The following is a 26448-nucleotide window of genomic DNA, read 5'->3' as shown; positions in this document are numbered from 1 at the left end:
AGGCGGCGTCGCCTACAGGCCAAAGGACCGTCTGCCGCTCAAAAGAAAAGTCCAATAACGGACATGATGTTGCCGGGGGGGGGGGGGCTTGTCAGCGATTGGTCCAGACCCCCACGTCCATCACACCACTGTGAAGGCATGAACATTGTCACACACCTCCGCTCCACCCGAAGGTGGCCGTGGGAGAGTGGGGGCTGTCCTGAGCATTGCACTCCTTTGGCTGCTTTCAACTTGGTGCTTGGGTTCAGATGGCCCAGTCACCTATGGCTTGTGTGGGAAAATGAACCCTACGCTCCCGTCTCCCCCTTCTCTCTCCTCCTCTCTCTCTCCACTCTCCCCTCCTCTCTCTCCCCCCCCTCTCTCTCTCCCCCTTGTCTCTCTCCCCTTCTCTCCCCCCCGTCTCCACCCGCGGGAGCGTCCCTCAGTCACTGACCGCGATGCACCGCCATTGAACCCCAACCTCCACACCTGGATGATTCCCCCCCCCCCCCCGACCCTCGGACGCGGGGACAGACGTTTTATTTATTACCGTCTCGGTGCTTGCGGAATGCACCTAAGCTCGCACGCACAAAACAGGCAGCATCTCTGGAGAGAAGGAATGGGTGACGTTTCGTGCCGAGACCATTCTTCAGAGTGCGTGTGAAAGGTCTCGACCCGAAACGCCATCCATTCCTTCTCTCCAGAGATGCTGCCCGGTGAGGCTGCTGTCACACAGCGACCTAGCCGGTCAGGCTGTTGTCACACAGTGGCCCAGCCGGTCAGGTTGTTGTCACACAGTGACCCAGCCGGTGAGATTGCCTCCACATAGCGGCAGAGCCGGTGAGACCACTGTCACACAGCGGCAGAGCCGGTCAGGCTGCTGTCACACAGTGACCCAGCCGGTGGGACAATGTTCATGCCTTCACAATGATGTGATGGACGTGTGGGCCTGGACCAATCGCTGACAAGTCCCGCCCCAGTCAATGTCATGTCCGTTATTGGACGTTTCTGTTGAGCGGCAGTCGGTCCTTTGGCCTGTAGGCGACGCAGCCTTTCGAGTAGGTGGCATTTCGACAGAGCGGCCATTCGGTAAATTTGCTTTTAGCCAACACAGCTTTTCGGTTTGTTGGCTATTAGGCATCCCGCCCTTTCGGTTGGTTTGCATTTATGTGTCTCATCCTTTCGGTTAGTAGGCGTTTTGTCTTCGGACTATTTCGGTTTATTGGCGTTTTGGCCTCGTTTCTATTCGGTTCTTTGGCTTCGACATCTTTGCTTCGGCTTCTTGTCTGTCAGCGCCACGTCCGGGTACCTGGGTCACCAGGAGGTCCTAGTGGGTTGCCAGGAGGTCGAAGGTTTTCTTGCGTTCTCGTAGGTTGTAGCCGATGCTGACCCATGAATTTCATTGGCTCATTGGGGAAATAAAACGTAAGCAATAGTTTTCAGAACCAAGGATAACCGACCGGTAATGTTAATGTCCACCGAGATTCACAGCCGTGTATCTCTGGCTTCTTGAAAGTTGTCTCCACACCTTCTGCTCCCTCTTTCACCCTTCTCTCCCCCCCGCCCTCCCCCCCCCTCTTTTAAAGGACTCACCGTACAATGTGCTTTTTAGCTTCTTAACTACAGTGCCAACCTTCCTGTTCATCGCGGTGTGTGTCTGTATCACATTGGCTTTGCACCGTGTCAATTTCACACAGACAGCACTCCCCCGCTTGCCCTGTCCCCTGCCTGCATAACGGGCTGGTGAAGGAAGCGATGTGCGTGTGTGTGCTTCACTCTGACAGTCGCCGTTCAGGATTTTCAGGCGACTGCCAGCAACTTGGCAGTCGCCTGAAAAATGCCTAAGTGGGACAGGCTCATTAGAATCACTGAATCAGCTGTCAGCTGCGGCACTAGCCTACATTTTTATTGGTAAGAGAATTAGGACATGGTGCTAATGAGGGCTCCTGCTATGTGGCATGGTGCATTTTTCCATTTTTCCTCCCTAGGAAACGCATTTTTCTCTGTTCTTGGATCATTCTGCAGTCGTGCTTTTTTGTTACGACTTTGTTACTCATATCATTTGTCTATGACGGAAAACGATGTTGAAAATGGGCACAAAATGGAGGTGTTGTGATTCAGCTTAATATATTTACATACTGCCCCCTCAACGTGTCAGTGTACTCTTCATCTTGACCTATAATTTTCAAAACTTCAGTTGTAAATACCCCTTATTTTACTGAGCTTTGTCTTGGAAATCCTCTGAGAAACGTGAAAATGGAATGGGGAAGTTTGACCAGAATCAACTCTTCAGTATAAAGGTGGACAGTTATCTAGACATGGTTGAGATGTTAAATTACAACACATAGAGCAGTATTATCACTAGAGCCAGGATGTTTAGGCACTAAAAAACTCTGAAATAGGCAGGCAAAAAGGCATAATAAAATTACAAAATAGGCACGAATAAGGCATTTATTGATAATAAAAAAGGCATAAAAAGGTATTTATTTCCACCACCTAAATATGTTTTAAAATGGTAATATATAGGTATACTGCATTAAATGACCAAAGTTGCACATAATTACTAGCATTTTTTCAAAATATCTGGTGTTAAACTATGCCTTCTGTCAGACAGAATATGCTTCAGTTGTGAACAACGTCTTTCTACCTCAGCTAAGGTTACAGGTGCATACCTGAAACAAGCTACATATTCTATATTCAAGTTGATATCTTGTGCATTACAACTACCTTTGAGAACTGTAGCTATGTTTTCTATTTCTTCAAGATATTTGTCAGCTAAAATCACTCTCTCACATTATCCTCGTATGTCTTTACCTACATCGCCAGGAACTTTACGAATATCGTCAGTTAGTTTGTTGGAAACCTGTAAGTTATTGACTAATGTTTTTCCACGTTTCTCAAGCGAAGTGATAGCTTGTGGGAAGTTTGCAAAATTGGAAGTAATAAACATAAGATCGCGGTGGAGGGACTTTTTCTGCATGATTTCACTGACGATCCTGACTGCAGCAGATTCTTCTTCAAAACAGTTGACGATTTATTTTATCATTTCAAAATTTGCAGCATAGTAGAGTACAGCAGAGAGCCATGTACCCCACCTAGTCAAAACGGGCTGAGGAGGTAGCGAAATCTCGGGTGCCATTTCCTTGAACAACTGCACAAGTGACAGTGCTTTGAGGAAGATTTTCTTGACATTGGAAACTAGGCAATCGACATTTGGAAACAAGCTACGTATGTGCTTGGCAATTCTATGAAGTCCTTGAGCTAAGCATGTCAAATGCAACATTTTGGGGAATAAAACTGCCACAAACAGAAGAACATTCTCGTGTTTTATACCTTCTGGCTAAAGTACAGTAAGTGAAGATGTAAACAACTGAACAATAGTTGAGCTGTTTGACTTCTCCAATACTTCCGATGTCAACAAATACTCCTTTGATGGTTGACCTGCCTCCAGTGTACCGATGGCCACATTGGCAAAATATCTCCCCACAGCATCGGTTGGCTTGTCTATTGAGATCCATATTTTGTTGCGTGCAACTTCATCTCTAATTTTCTGCACAACAATGTTGAAGTTGCTGTCAACATAATTTTTCCGTAATGTTGACTCGTTTGGTATATGTTCCTCCGTGTATTTCTCTAAAAAACCTCTGAGAGATTTGTTTTCCAATTTCTACAGTGGAATTCCAGCATCAATGAATGCCTTGCACAGATCACTCGAAAACTTAACTGGAGGGGACCGACATTCTGGCAGGCAGGTTTGCTAGGGCTACACGTATGGATTTAAACTAAATAGTGGGGGGGAGGGAGTGACAAATTGGGAGTATAAAGATGGAATTGAAGGGGAAGTGACTACAGGAAAAATTACAAAAGATTCTCGAATTAATGGGAAGGAAAGCTCGAGAATGAACAACAGATTAAGCTCAGGGCCAATTACAAGCGGCGCGAGGGGGGAAGTGAATACGGAGGTCAAAGTGCTGTATATGAATGCGCGAAGTATAAAGAATAAAGTGGACGAGCTTGAGGCTCAGTTAGAAACTGGCAACTATGATGTTGTGGGAATTACTGAGACCTGGCTGCAAGAGGGCCAGGGCTGGGAACTGAATATTGAAGGGTATACCTCCTATCGAAAAGACACAGGTGGGCAGAGGGGGCCCTGCTGGTGAGGAATTAAATTCAGACCCTTGCAAGGGGTGACATTGAAACAGGAGATGTGGAGTCAGTATGGATAGAACTAAGGAATTATAAGGGTAAAAAGACCCTAATGGTACTAATCTACAGGCCCTCAAACAGTAGCCTGGTCATAGGGTGCAAGTTGAATCAAGAGTTAAAATTGGCATGTAGCAATTGGCTGTGGTTGTTATGGGAGATTTCAACATGCAGATAGACTGGGAAAATCAGGTTGGTACTGAACCCCAAGAAAAGGACTTTGTAGAATGCCTTTGTGATGGATTCTTTGAACAACTTGTATTGGAGCCTACCAGGGAGAAGGCAATTCTGGATTTAGTGTTATGTAATGAAACGGATTTGATAAAGGACCTCGAGGTTAATGAGCCATTAGAAGGCAGTGACCTTAACATGGCCAAGTTTAATCTACAATTGGAGAGGGAGAAGAGTAGATCGGAGGTGTCAGTGTTGTAGTTGAATAAAGGGGACGATGGGGCCATGAGGGAGGAGCTGGCCAAAGTTGACTGGAAAGATACACTAGCAGGGATGACAGTGGAACAAAAATGGCAGGTGTTTCTAGGAATAATACAGAAGGTGCAGGATCAGTTCATTCCTAGGAGGAAGAAAGATTCCAAGGGGAGAAAGGGACGACCATTGCTGACAAGGGACATCAGGGACAGTATAAAATTTAAAGCGAAGAAGTACAAGCGAAGTAGCAAAGATGAGCGGGAAGCAAGAGGATTGGGTAATGTTTAAAGAACAACAGAAGATAACCAAAAAGACAATATGGGAAGAAAAGATGAAGTATGAAGCTAGCCAAGAATATAAAGCAGGATAGTAAAAGCTTCTTTAGGTATGTGAAGAGGAAAAAAATAGTTAAGACCAAAATTGGACCCTTGAAGACCGAAAAAGGTGAATTTATTATGGGGAACAAGGGCAGATGATGAGTTGAACAGGTACTTTGGATCTGTCTTCACTAAGGAGGACACAAACAATATTTCTGATATAGTAGTGGCCAGAGGATCTGGGATGACGGAGGAACTGAAGGAAATCCACATTAGGCAGGAAATTGTGTTGGATAGACTAATGGGACTGAAGGCTGATAAATCCCCAGGGCCTGATGGTCTGCATCCCAGGGTACTTAAGGAAGTGGCTCTAGAAATCGTGGATGCATTGGTGATAATTTCCCAATGTTCTATAGACTCAGGATCAGTTCCTGTGGATTGGAGGGTAGCTAATGTTATCCCACTTTTTAAGAAAGGCATGAGAGAGAAAACAGGGAATTATAGACCAGTTAGCCTGACATCGGTGGTGGGGAAGCTGCTGGAGTCAATTATAAAAGATGAGATATCCGAACATTTCGATAGCAGTAACAGGATCGGTCCGAGTCAGCATGGATTTACGAAGGGGAAATCATGCTTGACTAATCTTCTGGAATTTTTTGAAGATGTAACTAGGAAAATGGACAAGGCTTAGAGAAGACTGAACTAGTGGGCAGCGGCACGAATGAATGACTGATGGTGGCAACCCCGGTTTCACCCCAGTGGTGGAAGTTTTCTTGTAAGTTATACTATGTTAACATGTTAATAATAACATTAATATTAATGTGTTAACATAGAAAATGTCATTGTAATCACGGTACAACTAGAGAAAATAGCATGACCTTTTAGCAAAACGGCAAAAAAAGGCTGATTTAGGCACTTGATCGTGAAAAAGACATTATCCTGGTGAAATCATCAAAAAAAAAGGCATGTAAATTCACATGGCATTTGTGGAAAAATCCTGACGTTCACCTTGAAAGCATTGTCATAATATACAAACCAATATGAAAGGGGAAATTTTAATGAAAGTGGACTTACGTATTTGACACTGTAGACCTTCCCATCGAGGCAGGCAATGACAATTACTGGGTCCGATGCATTCTCCTCCATTCTTGCACTTCTGTATACAGACAGCTAAATTACCACAAGAAAATAAAAGATGGATTCTTACATATGGTACTTCAAAATATGTGAATTTAAATATATGGTAAGCAAAGTGATACAAATGTAAAGATAATCTGGTGCTTGCATTTGAAAACAAGGTTTAAAGTGGCACGCTGAGAAGTTCATTCAGTCAGTGATGCTAGATGTGCTTTATGGGTGACCTCCATATTGCAATGGGGGGGGGTTATGTTTGTAGATTGTGCCCCTTATCACAATTGTCTGTGACACAAAGTCCAGTTATTTGTATGTGCCCGAATCATACAGCTCAAAACCAGGCCTTTTGAACCAACCTGGCAATGCTAATAAAGATGCCCACCAAGGATGTTTCCATTTGTTAACTTATCCTTCCAAACATTTCCTGTCCATGGATCTGTCCAAATGTCTTTCTAAATGCATTTCTTGTACCTGCCTCAATCATTTCTTCTGGCAGGTTATTACATACAAGTACCACCATCTATGTGAAAAAAAATCTCTTTTGGTTATTATATCTTTCCCCTCTCACCATAAACCTGTGCCCTAAAGTCCAACCCTCAATATCCCTTGACATGCAGGCCTCTATACTTGTTACCCCATCGTTTGCCCTTAAGGAATATGTTGGCTTTGAATACCTGTTATTACTCCTTTGAACGTTTCCCACTGCAAATGTAGACTTGCCTGCTAGCAGATGTTATTGGTCTACATTTGCCAGATGTTAATAAAATTGCTGTGCCCCCAATTTAAGACCTTTATTATTGCTCCATCCCTATCCTCTCCCACAACCACTTTAAAATATACAGAGAATCAAACTGCGTAGCATAGGAACAAGCTTTTCAGCTCCTCGAGGGTGGCGCAGTGGTATAATTGCTGTCTTATAGCGCCAGAGACCTGGGTTTGATCCTGACTAAAGGTGCTGTATGTATGGAGTTAGTACATTTTCCCTGTGACCGTGTGGGCTTTCTCTGGGTGCTCTGGTTCCTCCCACAATCCAAAGATGTCCAGGTTTGAAAGTTAATTGACCTGGAAAAGTAGTAAATTATTCCTAATGTGTAGGATGGTGCTAGTGTGTGGAGTGACCAGTGATCGGTGGGTCGAAGGGCTTGTTTTCTTGCTGTATGGGCAAAGCTCACAATTACCATACTGAACATTATGTTGTTGATCTCCTCTACTGTTGCACTTTCCATAGTCGTCCATTCCCTGCACATCCATGTGTTATCAAAAAGCCACTTAAGTGTCACTATCCTACCTGCTTCCACCACCACACCTAGCTGCATCTTTCAGGCACCCACTGCTCAGTGTGTTTTGTTTTAAACTTGCCTACACTTCATCATTAAACTTTTCCCCCTTTGACCTTAAAGCTCTGCTTTTAGTCCTCGACATTTCCACCTTGATGAAAAAGGTTCTTGCTCCCCACCCTATCTTTCCTTTTCATAATTTTGTCCACACTTTTATTAGGTCATACCCTCACCTCTGGTGTTCCAGAGAAAACAATCTAGGTTTTTACAACCTATCCTAATAGCTAAGACCTTCTATTCGAGGCAGCATCTGTTAAATCTCTTCTAAGGCCTCTCCAAAACCTCAATCCTTCCTGTAAAGGGGTGACCAGAACTTCTCACAATAATTTTCTGACTGATGAAGGTAAGAATACCATACATCACCTTTACCACTCTCAGTTAACATTCGGGAAAAATGAAATTTCTTCCCCCCCCTCCCATACACCAACCATTTTCTTTTGAAGAATGGACCTGATTTGAAATATCACCCATTTATTCCTTTCCCAGATGCTGGCTGAGTTTTTCCAACACTTCCAGCATTTGCAGTCTTCTGTGCCTCCAACCCGTACTTTTATGGCATCTCCTGGCTATTTTCCTTCACACCCATTTCTCCATGTCCTGATGACTGTTGAGAGATCTGTAATACACTCCTAACAAAGAGACAACACTCATTTTATATCAGACCTCGATCCATATGGCCTAATTGAAGTAGCCTTCTCTGATATCCTTTCTCTGTGCAGGTATTATAATTATTGTCTAACTATGCAAACCCTCCGCCCCCCCCCCCCCCTTTTACTTCTGCTGCTGTTGGAGGTGAGACATTGCGTCACGACAGGGTCTTTGGTCTGCAACTACATACCACTCCGCGCTTCTCAGTGGGACCGGCCCCGTGCGGCCATACGATGTCCGTGCGCCTCAACGCGACCACCAGGTTGCGTAATTTGCGTGCCAAGGAAACGTAAGTGGGACAGGCCCTTGACTAAAAGTCTGACTTACGTATGTTGCATCCTTTCCCCCTCCAGCCAGACATACAAGAGCAGACATTGGGATGCACACACCTTCCTCCATTCATGCACATTGGCTCACAGACACCTACATGAAAAAGAATGCATAATTTAGAAGAACATTAGACTGCCTATTATTAGTAAAGGCAGTGTGATGAGGGAGGGAGCCCAGCAGCAACTGGCAGAATTGAAATTAACTGCAGCATAGTTTCACCCTTCCTGATCAATTGAGTGGAATGGGAATGATGAAGCTGCTCAAGATTCTATTTATAAGGTTTACTGGATTAGAATATGATGGATTCTGGAGTTAGCTGCACAATACAAATCAAAAAAACTACTGAAGATTTACTAAAGCTGTTCCAAGAGTTAAATCTTCAGAGACGTCAAGTAACGTTGGTGAGGCGAGAAATGAAGGGAACAGCTGTTTGGACCCTTCTGCTTAGGTTCAGTACTGCAAACGTCTGAGACACATCAGATTGGGAAATGTAAAGACAGTGACATATTCATCCAAATCCTCAATCTACTAACTTGAGATGATTCAAAATATGCTTCATCCATCATTCCTAATATCATAAGAGATAGTAGTAGAATTAGGCCATTCGACCCATCAAGCCTACTCCGCCATTCAATCATGGCTGATCTATCTCTCCCTCCTAACCCCATTCTCCTGCCTTCTCCCCGTAACCTCTGACACATTGTACTCTTTTTGAGTATGTGGTTCGCCAGGGATAGGCTTGGTTCTCATTCTGCTCGCGCTCTCTGCTCTCGCATCGGGAAGTATGCCCCGAGGCACCAGCTCATGGGGTAACCTGGTGGAAATGGGGAGGGGGTGCAACGATGGACACATGCTATAACCGGGCGACCAAAGCACGCGTTACCACGGCGATACATATGCAGCGACGCACGTTGCGCCTGCATCCAACACCCGGGAACTCGCTCTCCCTGCTGCCACCTTTCCTCGTCCCAGCCCTGAGCTGTGCAATGCCCGCCAACTGCCACCGTGAATTGGATGCCTTGGTCCGCCATAACTGAAATCTGTTATATAGAGGCTTGTAATTGTGAGGGTTTACTGTATATCTCGAACAGGTCCCAGCACAGATCCCTGCAGAACTCCACTGGTCACAGACCTACACCTTGAATATTGTCCTTCCACCACAACTCTGTGTCTCCTATTCGTAACCCAGTTCTGAATAGTCACGGTTAATTCCATGCACAGAACTAAGTGTAATCTAGATTGGAATATTGCAATAATACAATTATATTTAATCTACACTACAAGATGCATTTAGAAATGCCCAGCTTTAAAGTACCAATGGAACTTTTAAAATGTAGTACGGGCTCTTCAATTTGCAGAGATTAAAGCATAAAGTGCAATAAATATCTTGCAATGGTGTGTCCAATTTCATACTGGCTGGGAATTTCATCACAAAGGGACCTTATCTCACAGCCATGTGCAAAATTACATTTATATAAGATGTGCAGATAAAGCAAGAGAGCTAAGCGCCCTAATTTCAAAGCATTGGAGTGTAAAACACACGTCCTATATGATGAATGATATAATGAACAAAAATACATAAACTTTCAGCCAGCAGCTTTCTGCCCAAGATTAAAATGTGGGATGACAATGGCATATTCACCCCCTGACTCATTTCTATGGCGATGAAACAAAAAATTGAAAGAACAAAGCTCACTTGGCTACAGTTTTCATTGACAAATTAACAATTTCAGGTTCTCTAGTCTACCTCATTTTTCAACATTTTGTATCTCTGCAGGCTGTGACATATTCCACTTTAAAATTTTATCCTATTAAGTTCAAGCTCATTCATCTTTACCCACACGAGAGTTGTACAAAAATGCCACAAACTGTACGTACAATGTTTCCAATTACACTAATCATTGCGCTTAATCAAAAATCTTAATATTGAGAAATTAGCCAATTATAATAGCCATTTCAGTGGTACATAACTATCGCAGTAAATGCTGTTACACTGTAGGTATGTATATGGCTGCCTCATTACATGCAAATAAGAACATTGTGCTGGCACGGTAGTTAATGCAAGAAAACATGATTTTAAAATATCCGTACATCTCTGGATGTGGCAATACAAATTAATTCAGAGCTGTTCGATTATTCTCGAGTATTAACTGCTGGGTTCTGCTTCTCTCAACAGAAGGCAGAACTCTCATGAGTATAATATAGGCATCAGGGGGATTTGATATCCTGTCTTCTATACTATGTATGTGTAAATATTGCAATTTAACAAGGGTTGGCAAACTAAAAATGATAAAATGAAGAAATAAATACCCGGCCAAAATATATTCTTTTAATAGATCAAAAAACAGTTGCTGAATTGCTAAAAATAATTCTGGCTAATTTGATATGATTATTTGGAAATGATGGCTCTTATTTTTCAAGTCACTTTACCCCTCTCCTCATGCGAGATGTTCTCATTCCTGAATTTGCAAATAGATCCAGCTTTTTAAGTTACCCCAAGCTGGAGTAACTCAGTGGGTCAGACAACATTTCTGGAGAAAAGGATTTACAAGTATTCTAGACCTCCCATTTTGGATATAATGGGAAAGTATTTGAAAGGCCCCAAAGTATGCAATAGATTAAATGAATGGGGTCAGATACTATATCATATTATTAGAAAGGGATAATACTTAACACATCGCATACTTTTCTGACATCTTTTTCCTGTGTAGCCATCAGGACACGAGCAGACATTATTTCTCATACAATGACCACCATTCTTGCAAGGCGGCATACAAATTGCTAAAAAAAAAGTTTAAACATTGTTTAATCTTGCGTATTGAAGAGCAATAAGAAACGTGGTTTCAATAATGTTTGTCTAATAAATGTACAGTATTTATAAAGAAATATCCTAAGAAATACACATTTACAGAAATGGCTGGTTTTGAAGCTTAACAATACATAGCCTTTGGTGATATAATCTGGGAGAATTTAGTTCACCATAAATATAGAAATATTGAAACATTGGTAAAGAAAGAATGTTCTTGTGATGGCAATAGCTTATTCAACCTTAGCAATAAAGAGTGCAGCAGAGGAAGTAATTTCACACAACCTATTCCTGCAAACAGACTGGGTTTAAAATGAGGTTCTTCACGAGTTACAGAGACTTGTAAGATTAGGTATAACATTTTAATGACAATGTACAAAGATTAACGGGACTACAATTTCCAAGTTTTTGTTCTTTAATAAAATAGAGATTAACACGTGACAATTCCTTGGTCTCAATTCCAATTTACAAAGACCATTGAAAATTACAGCAGTCTTTTCCATCTATTTACAGGATCTAGGTGTCACTGACAAGACCAGCATTTATTCCCTTTGCTAATTGTCCTTGAACAGATGGTGAACTACTGTCAAAAAAGCAAGGTACTGCCTTCATTTCATCAGGAATTCCTTGATATTTCCCCCACCAACAAAAATTAAATCTATATATTTCCAAGTCAGAATGCTGTGCCGTTTGAATGGGAAATTAAATGAGATGCCTTTCCCATAAGCTTGCTGTCTTTGTCTTTGTAGATGATCAAAGTCAGGGATTTGAGAGTATCTCAGTTCTCCCTTTCCTATTCTGTAATAAATTGCTACCAGCACAATTGCTTTTGATCTTTTTTTATTCAATATTTTGCTCCATTAGTAATGCCTCCACTTATCTTTTAGCCCTGCTTTTAAACTCAGTTTAAAAACTGGTCCAACATATTAATTAAACACCTCTGCTCTTTCCTCATTTTCAAAGAAAATATCACCGGTATTTGTTTCTTTGTATTACAATACATGGAATAAATCGAATGAACAAAATAATAGCTTCTCTTTCTGTCAATATCTCAGAAGTAATCCAAGATAAATCATTCATTGAGCACTTCTGGCAGAAGGGGGCCTCAAATGCCAAGGACTTAAGTCCCACCAGCATGCGTCATTGCGCAACGCCACGCGCTAGGCGTACGCCGGTAAGACGCTGCGTACGACGTTGAGATGCTGCGTACACCCTCAATGCGCCTGCGGGCCGACAGGCCGTTGGCGCGCGGGATTTTCGGACAGTGCAAGATTTTTGGAGCCCCGCACGATGTCGGGACCAGCCCCGCACAACTCCATACGCCTTCGCCGATTGAAGTGGGACCGGCCCCGCGAGGCCGTACGCCTCGTGACCACGTTTGGTCGCGCTAAACGCATGCAATCGCATGCTGGTGGGACAGGCCCTTTACCTTTTCCATTTATGCATCAGCAGATTATGGTAATCAGCTAAAGTCAGCACAATTACAAAAAACAGTCTTCAAGCCAACTGAATTCACTTCGGAAGATGTCCAGAAAAAGCACTTTGATAACTGTGTCAAGGAATTGTACTCTAGAATGTGCAGCAGCCATAGATTCATACTGCCAGGAAACAGGCCCTTTGGCCCAATTTACCCATGCAGACCAAGATGCGCCATCTATATTAGTCCCATCTGCCCGTGTCAGGCCCATATCCCTCTGAACCTTTCCTGTTCATGTACCTCCCTCAACTACCTGATCTGGCAGCTCGTTCCATATGCTCAGCTATCCCTGTGAAAAGGTATTCCCTTGGGTTCCTATTAAATCTTTTCTCTCAAATTAAACCCATGTCCTTTGATTCCCCAACTCTGAGCCAGAACAAATAGTTTCAGGAACATAGTTACAGCACTGGCATCTACCCCAAAATGTGGACAACTTTCTAGATGTGGACTGCCACAAAATGCAAAACAATTCCGGCCCACTACCACCGTATCACACAAGCTTTTAATCATCAGCAAAATAATGCAGGTTGTCACCAAGAGTGATGTCACCAACAACCACTTCACTTATGTTCTCTATGAGTTCTGGCAAGGCCGTTTAGCTCTGGATTTCATTACAGTCTTGACCCAGAAATGGACAAAAGTGTTACGTTCCATAGATCAGCCAAATGTGGATCGAGAACAAAATAGCAATGACGATTCCCAATAAAACTGAAGTTAATGGGAAATAGTGCAAAATCCTTGAAGGCTGGAGTCAATTTTAGGACTAAGGAACATGGTTAGAGACATTTATGTAAACATAACAGGCCTGTCAGAACCCATACTGAAGATAAGTGAAGTGGTTGTTGCGAATTATTACAGGTGATATCACTCTTGGCAACCACATGCAATTTTTATGCAAGCATAAAAACATATTTTAGAGTTTCTCAGGCCCAATTACCTCACGTTGTTAAGGGGTGGCACAGTGGCACAGCGGTAGAGTTGCTGCTTTACAGCACCAAGGACCCAGGTTCAATCCTGACCATGGGTGCTGTCTGTACGGAGTTTGTACGTTCTCCCCGTGAGCTGTGTGGGTTTTCTCCAGGTTCTCCGGTTTTCTCCCATACTCCCAAGATGTACAGGTTGGTAGGGTTAATTGGCTTGGTTTAATTGTAAATTGTCCCTCGTGTGTGTAGGATAGTGTAAGTATGCGTGGGTCACTGGTCGGCACGGACTCGGTAGACCGAACGGCCTGTATCTCTAAACTAAAAACTGAACATGAATGGTATTCATTCTCCCAGTGGTGGAGATGTTTGCTGATGAATATAGGATTCAGTTCCATAACTCCTCAGATAACGAAGCTGTGCCCACATGCAGCAAAACATTCAGGCTAAAGCTGGTAAGTGGTAAGCACCAATCAAGCAACATAGGTTCTAGGTAAGAAACATCTTCAAATATAAAATCTGACCATATTGACATTGTATGGCATCATCATCTGTCATTCACCATTGTTGATCTAAAAAATAACTAAATCACAGTTTCATAGACCTAGGTTTAATTGTGATCTAGGTCTCGCAGAGTGTGTGTGCATTCTTCTTGCCACTGTGTAAATTTCTACCAAGGGTTTTAGTCTCTTCCTACATACCAAAGATATATTGGTAGACTAATTGAATGGATGTGGCAAAACAACCGAAAGGAGCCCATGAGAGCAAATAAATTGCAGTGATCCAGATTAATGAAGTGGCAGGAATGAGACTGATGGGACTGCTCTGTTAAATGACCTTCCGTATTGTAATCAATAAATAATCTACGTATAGTAGCTCCGAGCAAATCAGAAGATGAATTTTCTGAGGCAAGTGATTTAGCCCCTGACACCCCAACGCCCTCTGCCACATCCAAGGCACAAGTCAAGCTGCTATGGAAAACTAGCCATTCATATGAATTAGTACAGATCCAATGTTGTGCAATAGGTTTGACATTGTCCAGGAAAAAGCAGCCAAACAATCCACTCTGAATGCCACTGCATAGTGCAAAGTTAATCACTAATGCTGCTTAATAACATCTGCAACATCCCCAGGCTCTACCATCTAAAAGCAACTGGCATAGAAGACACCGCCTCCTGCAGGCTCTCTGCACATGGAAATATATCACTATTTCTTCGGCACTGCCAGGCCCAAATATACAATACAATACAATACAATACAATTCAATTTATTGTCATTTGGACCCCTTGAGGTCCAAACGAAATGTCGTTTCTGCAGCCATACATTACAAACAAATAGACCCAAGACACAACATAATTTACATAAACATCCATCACATTGCTGTGATGGAAGGCCAAAAAAACTTATCTCTCCACTGCACTCTCCCCCCCGATGTCAGAGTCAAAGTCAAAGTCAAAGCCCCCGGCGGGCGATGGCGAATTGTCCCGCGGCAATTAAAGCCACACCGGGTGATGCAAGGCCGCGCACCGGGTCTTGATGTTAGAGCCCCCGGCGCGCGCTCGCAGTCCCGCAGCCATTCCAAGCCGCGCGGGGCGGTGCTGTAAAGCCCCGCTCAGGTGCTCTTCAACCCCACAACTCGGGCGGGAGAAGTCGCCGTTGCGGAAGCCCTGAAAAGCGGTCTCCCTCCAGGGACCCGCGGGCTCCCGGTGTCACTGTCCGCCAGACCCGCAGTTGCAGCCACCGAATCTCCGGGGGTCGGGTCGCAGCAGCGTCCACCACAGCTCCACCCGCTCTGGACTCAGCCAGCTCCGCGACGGTGAGGTGAGTAGTCGGCACCACAGCCCCCGGTCTTCCTGTTGGAGGCCGCTCCTCGTTGCAGCCCCAACGACAACGGAGACCCGACAAAGAAAAGGTCGGGTCTCCCGTGCAGGGAGAGATTTAAAAGTTACCCCCACCCCCCCACACCACCCCCACCCCCCCACACACATGCCCCAACAAAAATAACAAAAACTACATTAAAACATAAGACATAAAATAATAAAATAATAAAAGCGCAGACGGACTGCAGAGGCCGCTGCTGACGAAAGTCGCGCCTCCCACCGATGGCGCGACTTGTTGAGTATGGAACTCCATACTCAACAATACTGTGAAAGAACCTTTAGGAAAACAAATCAGCAAAAGAAAACAACAGAAGTTTTGAAATCATGTGTCCTTCATAAGGTGTGTACATCTAAAACACCCTATTGTTTCTTCCTTGGTGTCTGTGGCACTTCCAACCATGCTCCCAAGTATAATCAGGGATGGACAATAAATGTCCATCTTCCACACTTTGTAATCAAATTAGCAAACATAAAGGAGGCTGTTCTCAGCATGAAGAAAGGGTTATTCTGCGCCAGATGGTCACATCTGGGAGTCTTGACAGGCATGGCAAATGTATTTTTGCAAGCTCCTTTATGATAGGTCCAGACCATGTGTACATCCTGCTGCTTTAAATAAGATAGTATTGCAACAACAGTCTACAACGACAGAGGCAATTAATAGTCAACCACAATACTGCTTAGCCAGTCACAAGTAAGTCCAGACTTTATGAGCATGAAATGCATACTTCTGTTAAAGGACAATTGAAATCAGGGAAATGCAATTCTGCAGATTTGTGGTCACATTTATTGATTCTACTACTTTATTCCAGATTCATATGAGAATTTGAGCATTCCAGCTACCAAAGTAGGATTTGAATCCTTGGACCATTAGCCCAAAGGTCTGGTGCGATTAGACACAAATTGCTTTGATTTCCATGCACTGCCATGCTTAGCTTTGGAAATTAATCTCTGATTATTTCAGTTTGTATTTAATTAGTTGTTGATCTGCTATTTAAGTTACCAAGGTTTCTATCTAGTTACTTTGCATGTGCACTCATTTCATCCTCCCTTTACACAGACCGAAAAAACATTCAAATTGTACATTGTGGATTTGTATAGTTTAATCCTTATACACATAGCAAGTAATGAGTTTCTAAACTGTTACCATTTTGGCACTGCAATCCAAAAAATCCATTCGGACACATGCAGATGTTGGGTTTGATACATGTCCCACCATTTAGGCAAACAGGACTGCAAACAGCTGTTGAAATTCAGAGAGAGGAAGAGAGAAGGGAAGGATAAGAGAATTGCTGATGACAGTATCAAAATATGCACATAAATCTTCATGATACAATGAAGTGATTTAATCAATAAAGAGGACATTGTACTGGGTTTCAGAATAGCCCGATAATTGTATGGATTTTCTGAAACTGAATGAAGTTATACACTAGAATTCTTCCTTATCAACATTTATACATTTTTATTGTTTACAACTATTTTGTCGTATGTTTTACTCTCTGTATGGTAAATTATAGAGACAAATTTAATGTTAGTTTAAAAAATGTTAATCAAGAATCTGCTCAATATTTTTCTCAATAAAGGAAAGAATTTGAATGAAAACACTCCTCATGGAATTTCATGGCCTTTGAAGGCTAAATTTACAAGTTGGATGATTAGATGAAAAATTAATTCATGCAACTGCAGCAGAAAATCATTCCATGTTATTTCACATTGTAGTGATTCTGCTGAAGGTATACCAACAATTGTTTTTTAAAGGATGAATTTGCAAGCTAACTTTGCTGTCAAATATTTTAATGGAGCCCTTTATGAGAATCAAGTTTGTAATTGTATCGGTAGGAAGGAACTACAGATGCTGGTTTACACAGAAGATAAGACATAACATGCAGGAGTAACTCAGCGGGAATGTATGGTTAGTTCCATTTGTTATTGTATAAATTAGTGTGAATATAAAATACAACTGTATTTGTTAAATCTCATGTGTAAATCACTGTAAAAATGTGACCATTGGAAGATTTAGAAAGCTGGACCAGGAAGCAAAATGGAGCAGCAAATTAGGAAATATTATGGGAACAGGTCTTACCTGTGTTACATGTTGGACCATACCAGCCTAATCTGCACTGACAGACATCTGGAGAGACACACTCACCTCCATTTTCACAATGCCTGTTGCAAATCACTGCAGACATAAAGAATGAATTAGTAAGTGATATCCCAGGCACAACTGAGAGCCTTCTTTTAAGGAAATATTTACCTGCACTCCTGGATCCCTCTGGTCTTCAACTCCTCAAGGCCTGCCATAAGTGTGTAGATCATGCACTTGACCTCCAAAATGCAATACCACACATTTATCTTTCCTTATCAGCATTAAACATCTTGCTGTAATTTTTTTATCACAATTTACCTAAACTAGGCTATCTACAATATCACCTACTTTAGTGTCATAAGACCAAGAATTAGGCCATTCAGCCCATTCTTCCCACCGCCACACCACCCGATCCCCCCGCTCCACCAACACCTCCTTCTCCCCCGGAGTCGCCAACATACACCCCCTTGCACTCCTAGTGTCCGTTGTAACAAAGGTATTTCTATGTAATACATGAACTAAAAATGAAGATATATTCTGAAATACATATAGACCAATTCCATTTCAATTCATTGTCACATCCAGTAATATATTTTCCATTACCTAGACACTGCAGAATTCTAATTGCCTTAACTACTGTCTATGCAAAACATTTCAATGATGTTTGCTGCTGTACCAACATTCTCTCCTCATACTATATCCTATAGATCAACATGAGTGTTTTTGTTCCTCTTCTTTGATCACATAAATTCTTATTTGTCGACAATTAATTTCTTATTCCATTTCTCAACCCAGCTTCAGAATTTGAACCCCTCTGTACTCAGATATATATTTTATACTGACAAATCGATGTGTAAAGCAAAGAAACCAGCACTTCTTTATTCTCCAAGAATCTACCTTGTAATTTCCATTATTTTAATCCAAGTCCATGTGCAACCAACTTCTGTCTTTTTTGTTATAGCCAGTTGGGAATCTATTTACTTTTTTCTGTTCTGTTACATAGAACATAGAAAAGTACAGCACATGACCAGGTCCCTGAGCACACTAATGTCTTGCCAAATATTATGCTAAATGTGTAAAAACTATAAATTATAACAGCAAAAGAAAATCATTTTTCTTGAAATTGCAGTGAAAGTCTCTTACTTGTTTCACATCGTGGTCCAACAAAACCATATGGACAGGTGCAGAGGTTTCGAACCAAACATATTCCTCCATGTTGGCATGCTGGTTCACAATAAACTGCAAACAAAGAACATCACATGGTATGTGAACGATGTCCTGTATCTGCATTAAAATATTGCTCAACCTTCTCCAATGACAACAAAATCCCCTTGCAGTTTAATCATATGACAGGTAGTAGTTGCTTTCATAGTTAAGCTCCCAGGTGATATGGGTAAACTTCCTCTAGACATACAGGAGATCCAGGATCAGACCGAGATGAATTATCGACAAAAAGGTTGAAGTCCCCATCACTAGTTTCCAAAATGCAAACATCTCTCCTGTCCCTTAATTAAAAGCTTCTTCAATTCTGCACTCATACAATGCAAGTTGGCGGATCATTTTTTTCTGGGAGATCAATACATTAAACTCTGCATCAACATCTTGACTGGCCAAATGTTGTGCCTTCCACCACAGTGATGAATGCTGTGTTGGATGTTTGTGTTAAATTTTTATTGTGTATTGTGTGTTCTTTATCATTGTACCGTTGCTGACATATTCATTTCACTTGCACTTTATGTGCAATGTGACGAATAAAACCGTATTGTATTGCATTGTATTGTATTGTGCCACATGGCTGTCAGCTCTGATTCACAGCCTCCCAGTTCTATCTCAATTGGATTTCAAGTAACAATGAATTTTCCAATTTTAAGTAACCAAACCCCATCCCTAACCTCTCCCCCAACCCCTTTTCTCCCCGGTGGTGCATCCTTTTCAACCCCCCCCCCCCCCCCCCTCCATTTCCACCTACATTCCTTCACAATTTGCAACTCTTCAACCATTTTGTCTCACACCTCCTGTCTTTTCATCTCTGACCTTGCTCTAACCATTTGCCTATCAAAAACACACTTCATGAATATCCACATATTATCTTCCAGGTCTTGTCCTGACCTTTCTCTCTTCCAGCTTCCATTCCTCTCGTCAAACAGTATGAATAAAGGTCCTGCCCCAAAATGTCACCTATCCATGCTCTCCAGAGATGCTACCTGACCCACTGAGTTATTCTTTTTTTTGTAAACCAGTTTAATGTATTATTTTCACATGTACCGAGATACATTGAAAAGCTTTTGTTGTGTGCTCTCCAATCAGCGAAAAGACTGGACATGATTACAATCAAGCCATCCACAGTGTACGGATACGGGATAAGGGTATAACGTTTAAAGCAAACTAAGCCACAAAGTCTGATTAAAGATATTTCAAAAGTCTTCAATGAGGTAGATGGGAGGTCAGGACCGCTCTCTCATTGGTGAGAAAACAGTTCAGTTGCCTGATAACAGCTGGAAAGCTTCTGCAGTTCCTTTTCTACATTTTATTCTCATCAAGTATAGTCCACATTTTACCAACAGCAACTCCCGAGTAACAACGACTTTGGTTATTTTTTGCCCTGCATATCCCACTAATGGGAATTCTCAATTGAGATCTGCTCATTACGGTCAAGGAGTTAAACCATGCATCTTATAGCCATGTCATTTCATGCTACATTGGCAATGATATTACTGATTTGGGCAACACAAAAGATTATTTGATTTATTTCTCATTACTGGATTGCATCCATGTGTTTTTCAATTAATTCTAGTTATCTTGGTTTTTACTTTATGCAGAAATTATTCATTACATAGCACTGTTCATCAACTCAACTGAAAATGTTACAATTAAGATGTCTCAGTGCATGCAGCCACTCAGGATTATTTTGTTTACACATGTTCAGAATAGATATCATGTTTGATAGATGGTTCTATACTCCCAGCAATACATTTTTTATTTATTTTAAAATTTACATTCAAATAAATTAGCGATAAAGTAGCAGTTCCCTTTTAACACCAATAAGGAAATGGGAATAATGTAATTCTATAAAACTGGCAGAAAGTTCACTAGAGAATGAAACTACCCATTTTAATTAAGACCATATCCATCAAAAGGGATGTAACAAGTAAAATGGACAAGGGAGAATTGGATGTAGTGTACCTGTAATTTCAGGATGCCTTTGATAAGGTGCCACATAGGAGATTAGTGGGCAAAATTAGGGCACATGGTATTGGGGGTAGGGATGGATAGAAAATTGGTTGGCAGACAGGAAACAAAGTGTAGGGATTAATGGGTCCCTTTCAGAATGGCAGGCAGTGACTAGTGGGCTGCCGCAAGGCTCGGTGCTGGGACCGGAGCTATTTAAATATACAATAATGATTTAGATGAAGGAATTAAAAGTAACATTAGAAAATTTGCAGATGACACAAAGCTGGGTGGAAGTGTGAACTGTGAAGAGGCTGCTATGAAGATGCAGGGCGATTTGGACAGGTTGGGTGAGTGGGCAGGTGCAGTATAATGTGGATAAATGTGAGGTTATCCACTTTGGTGGCAAGAACGGGAAGGCAGATTATTATCTAAATGGTGTCAGGTTAGGAAAAGGGAAAGTACAACAAGACCTGGGTATCCTTGTACATCAGTCACTGAAAGTAAGTATGCAGGTACAACAGGCAGTGAAGAAAGCTAATGGCATGTTGGCCTTCATTACGAGAGGAGTTGCGTATAGGAGCAAAGAGGTCCTTCTGCAGTTGTACAGTGCCCAGGTGGGACCACACCTGGAGTGCCGTGTGCAGTTCTGGTCTCCTAATTTGAAGATGGACATTCTTGCTATTGAGGGAATGCAGCGTAGGTTCACCAGGTTAATTTGGTGGGACTGTCATATGATGAAAGAATGGAGCTACTGAGCTTGTATTCACTAGAATTTAGGATGAGAGGGGTTCTTATAGAAACATATAAAATTATTAAGGGATTGGATACGCTAGATGCAGGAAACATGTTCCCGATGATAGGGGAGTCCAGAACCAGGGGCCACAGTTTAAGAATAAAGGATAGGCCATTTAGAACTGAGATGAGGAAAAACGTTTTCACATTTGTGGAATTCTCTACCTCAGAAGGTAGTGGAGGCCGATTCACTGGATGCATTCAAAAGAGAGTTAGATAGAGCTCTTATGGCTAGCGGAATCAAGGGGTATGGGGAGGAGGCAGGAACGGGGTACAGATTGTGGATGAATAGCCATGATCACATTGAATGGCGGTGCTGACTCAAAGGGCCTAATGGCATACTCCTGCACCTATTGTCTACTTCAACAATTTTAGTATAATTTAAGAATACATTAATTTTTCACTGATTCTGTAAAACAAATTCTAAACAAAACCCAATTTGGAAAAGTGTTGGTCTGAAGAAGGGTCTTAACTCGAAACGTCACCGATTCTTTCTCTCCAGAGATGCTGCCTGTACCGCTGAGTTACTCCAACTTTTTATGTCTATCTTCGGTTTAAACCAGCATCTGCCATTCCTTCTTGCAGATTCTTTAATTGACCTCATTTATATTCTACCCTCTGGCACACACAGACGACAACAGCATTCCCCAAAAGGTCTGGCTCGTCAGAATGCTCGTCTTACTTTTATTCTTGACAGAAATATAATTTCCTGCAACTAATTGCTGGAAAGACCGAAGGCATTATGCTTAGCCTCTGCTACAAACTGTGTACCGTCTCTAATGATTCCATCCTTATCTCCAGTTACTGTAGCTGCAAACTGCAATTTGAGCTGAGCACATTTCTTTAATGTTACATCTGAGGAAGAGAGATTGGGAGAACATAATTGAAGTGCAATGTTTTTTAGCCAGGTATATTTCCTTCCTCAGTTAATGCATATCTTATTTAAAAGTACCAAATGGGCAGGAAATGCAATTAGCTAAAATTATTGTGGAACCTAATTTCCAATTAAGACTAAAGCACCTCACGTGTAAAATCAAAACATGCACAGTCAACCAATACAAAATTCAAGACGTGATATATAATTGCATTTGTAGTACATGCTTCTCTCAGTGTTCCATGTGTACCTCAAATTACCTTCATCACAGATTGGTCCTCCATATCCAGGCAGACAATAACAGACATTGGGTTTCTGGCATTTCCCATGATTTTTACAGTCAGGTCGGCATATTGCTTTGGAGATACAGAAAAACATGAAACTGGTATATTGGTCAGACTATCAGCAAAGTTATATGTGAAAATAAAATACCAATTACAGGTGCACAACCTTTTATCCGAAAGCCTTGGGACCAGACACTTTTCGTAATTCAGAATTTGTCGGTCTTCGGAATGGAAATTTTTTAGCGTAGATTTTAATGGCTGGCTCAGTGGTAGAGTGCTCGGCTCATATCCGCAAGGTCGCGAGTTTGCGCCTTGATCCCGGCAGTAAACTCGGTCGCGTGTTTGAGTCTTCAATGTAGTTTTTTCTTCAAGAATAAATGTTTGTATGAAATGCAGTGTAGGAGAGGTGTACTGACTGTGTGGGCAGAACTTTGGAAGTGATTGCCCACCAGTCTAAAAATCCGCTGTGTCTCCCTGTCCCTGGGATAGCAGGGGGCGATCAAACAGCACAATACCCCCTCCCCCTCCAGAGGAATCCGCTCCCCAATGGGCCGCTACGTCGACAAGTGGCAGTATGCCCACAGCCCGAGCTGCGCCCCCTCATCCGCCACCCCAAGAACAAGACGTACCTTGCACACCATCAGCTTCTGCCCCTACGTGTTCCTCTGGAGTTGGAGCGGGGCTGGGCTGGAGTTGCTGCTGGCTGTGGGTCTCTGGGATCTCCGTGCTTGCAGTGGGCCTGGGGGTCGGTGTCCCGTTGGTCCTGACGTCTCCGGCCACCCCCCTGGACTGGAGCTGAGACTGGAAACGGTACCGCCCTTGCCCCCTCCCTCTGCAACTGCAAACAACCCCACTCTCCTGCAAGGGCGGTACAGTTCCCGGAGGATGGCAGGTGGCCGGAGACGTCAAGACCAACGGGAACCCGCTCCCCGATGGGCCCCTACGACGCCCCAAGCTGCGCCCCGTCATCCGCAACCCAGGTTCCTCTGTAGTTGGAGCGGGGCTGGGCTGGGCTGCTGTTGGCTGTGGGTCTCTGGGATCTCCGTGCTTGCAGTGGGCCTGGGGGTCGGTGTCCCGATGAGGGGGCGCAACTCGGGGAACGGCTTCTGGTGGTCCTGACGTCTCCGGCCAGTTTGCAGTTTTCCTCTGGAGTTGGAACGGGGCTGGGCTGCTGCTGGCTGTGGGTCTCTGGGATCTCCGTGCTTGCAGTGGGCCTGGGGGTCGGTGTCCCGTTGGTCCTGACGTCTCCGGTGACTGGCACTGACCTGCTGGCATCGCCGACGTGAAGACAGTGCAAAGCCCCCGCGCCAGTGCAATGGGCGGGGAGCTGGAGAGGGGAGGGAAGGGGTCACACACATGGCCGGGAAGCAGAGGGGTGTAGGTGGGGTGAAACTGAAGCGAGCGACAATCTGCTGCTGCCTGCCCCGCTGAGTTAAAAAGTTCCCACGCAAGACTCACGAAACACTGTGTATCGTGAGTCTACCGTGGGAACTTTTTAACTCAGCGGGCAGGCAGCAGCATATTGTCAATTATTAACCCTCCCGCGCAATATACCCTCACCTTCTCTTTTATGAATGGGGATTTAGTTCCCCTTTCTTCGAGGACCGACCGGAGGTTCCGCTGTCACCTCTGCGGGCCGCCCTCGGTAAACGTTTTCAAGGACCTTTCTTCAAGGACCAAAAAAAATGGCCGCTGGCCAATTTTAGTTATTTGGATCTTCAGATAAAAGGTTGTGCACCTGTACTACAATCTAACAAGATGCTGTGCATTGTACACAAGATAACTTCATCTCTATATCATTTACTTACAGATGAGATAAGATTGTGGTGAACTTTCCCTTATTTTCTACTATCCTGCACCAATTGAACTTACGGCATACAACCACAATATGGACATGTTGCTCAAACTATGTACCTTCAAGGGCGGCACGGTGGGATCGCGGTAGAGCTACTGCCTTACTTTGCTAGAGACCCGGGTTCGATCCTGACTACGGGTGCTTGTCTGTATGGAGTTTGTACGTTCTCCCCGTGACCTGCATTGCTTTTCTCCAAGATCTTCGGTTTCCTCCCACACTCCAAACCATACAGGTTTGTAGGTTAATTGGCTTGGTGTGAAATGTTAAATTATCCCCAGTGTGTGTTGGATAGTATTAATGTGCGAGGATCACTGGTGCGGACTCGGTGAGCTGAAGGGCCTGTTTCCGCACTGCACCTCTAAACTAAACAAAATTAAACATTACAACATTTACTCCATTTTTATTTATTTTGTAGGTTTATACTCCTAAGCACCAGCAGCTAATTAGTTTATAGTTGTTGTAACTCCAGCAATAGAATTTTGTAGTGGCTAGAAACCAGGAGGGTTTGATCCAATAGTTAAACTACTCATCAAGTGAGATGTTAAATGAGGCCTCAGCTGCTTTCATAGATCAAGGCTAAAGATCACATGACCCTAGTTTGAAGAGCAGGATCTTGATCAATAATTATCAATCAACATTTACAAAAAGACAGTTTATATGACTGTTGTAACTTTTTTCCATTTCCAGAATTTTGAAAACTGATTATTCTTTTCAAACAAAGGGTCCCGACTCGAGACACCACCTGTCCATATTCTCCAGAGATGCTGCCTGACCTCCAGCATTTTGTGTCTTTCTTTGGTATCCTACAGCAATGTTCGGATGAAGGGTCCTCAACCATAAACAGATTTTTTTTCCCTCTGCAGCCACTGCCTAATCTGCTGAGCATTTCCAGCATTTCATGTTTTTATTTCAGATTTCCAGCATCTACAATTTTGAATTTCATCTACCATTTAAAAAGCTTATTAAAAACAATTGATTGCCAAATATTTGAAAAACATAACTTCATGTCACCGAGACATTAAGTGATGTAATAAAATCTAAGGGGAACAATTCTTCCTCATGATTATTCCAGAGTACGTGCTGGAATTCACAACAGCTTTGCATTCACAACTCCATTTTTGATGAGAACAAATACAATCCATATTGACGCGTCGCATATATGGTTAATTAACTACATATTAGTTTTACACTTACCAGTCTGACAGTTGTATCCAGTATAACCAGGCTTACAGCGGCAGGTATTTGGCGCAGAGCATTCCATATTCCTGCCGCAAGGATATCTGCAAATTGCTATGAAAATTAAAAAGAAACTTAATTCAGTTTGAATTACATAGTGATAATTGAAGAAGAACCAGATTATTGTTCTTTTATTCAAATACAATTTTGAGATGAGCTAGGGCAGTATAAATAGGCATCACGGTTGGCACGGATGATTTGGATGAATAGCCAATTTGTGCTGTATGTGGTAAGGAATGGACATATCCATATTTCAGGCCAATAGTTATCCCCACCAGCCTCTATATTCAATAGGAATGTATGGAGATTTTACTCTAACTTTTCAGCATATTAAAGTAACACTTCCCTCCAGATGGTGCACAAAAAAGCTGGAGAAACTCAGCGGGTGCAGCAGCATCTATGGAGCGAAGGAAATAGGCAACGTTTCGAGCCGAAACCCTTCTCCAGCTTTTTTGTGTACCTTCGATTTTCCAGCATCTGCAGTTCCTTCTTGAACACTTCCCTCCAGATGCCCTGGTTCATTCTTCCATCATCACCAATATCCGCTCTGCTCCCATGGAACCTTCCTTTGCACTACAAGAGATGCCACATTTGCCTTTTGATCCCCATCCTTCTTTCTGTCTGGGCACCCAAAATTATTTGAGATGAATCAATTATTGTAACTCAGGTTAAGTGCACTGCTTTTGCTTGTCACAA

General features: G+C 42.7%; 1 protein-coding gene across 2 annotated transcripts in view; it reads right to left on the bottom strand.

The window, feature by feature from the left end:
• Window positions 1–26448, bottom strand: part of vwde (von Willebrand factor D and EGF domains) — a 175078-nt gene that overhangs the window by 7309 nt on the left and 141321 nt on the right. The window contains exons 22-29 of one of the 2 annotated variants that reach the window (XM_033045672.1): window positions 25711–25806; window positions 22638–22733; window positions 18684–18779; window positions 17538–17633; window positions 16602–16697; window positions 11060–11155; window positions 8372–8467; window positions 6000–6081 (exon numbers count right to left, since the gene is read on the bottom strand). In XM_033045672.1, the coding sequence (XP_032901563.1) occupies window positions 6044–6081; window positions 8372–8467; window positions 11060–11155; window positions 16602–16697; window positions 17538–17633; window positions 18684–18779; window positions 22638–22733; window positions 25711–25806 (710 nt within the window). In that variant the 3' untranslated portion in view covers window positions 6000–6043. Of the gene's footprint in view, window positions 1–5999; window positions 6096–8371; window positions 8468–11059; window positions 11156–16601; window positions 16698–17537; window positions 17634–18683; window positions 18780–22637; window positions 22734–25710; window positions 25807–26448 lie in introns of both variants that reach the window. The other variant, XM_033045662.1, reaches the window with a different exon arrangement.

Source organism: Amblyraja radiata, chromosome 2 (genome assembly GCF_010909765.2).
Source record: "Amblyraja radiata isolate CabotCenter1 chromosome 2, sAmbRad1.1.pri, whole genome shotgun sequence".
Taxonomy (NCBI): Eukaryota; Metazoa; Chordata; class Chondrichthyes; order Rajiformes; family Rajidae; genus Amblyraja; species Amblyraja radiata.
The sequence above is the reverse complement of the archived record's forward strand: the minus strand, read 5'-3'. Positions and strand labels throughout refer to the sequence as shown.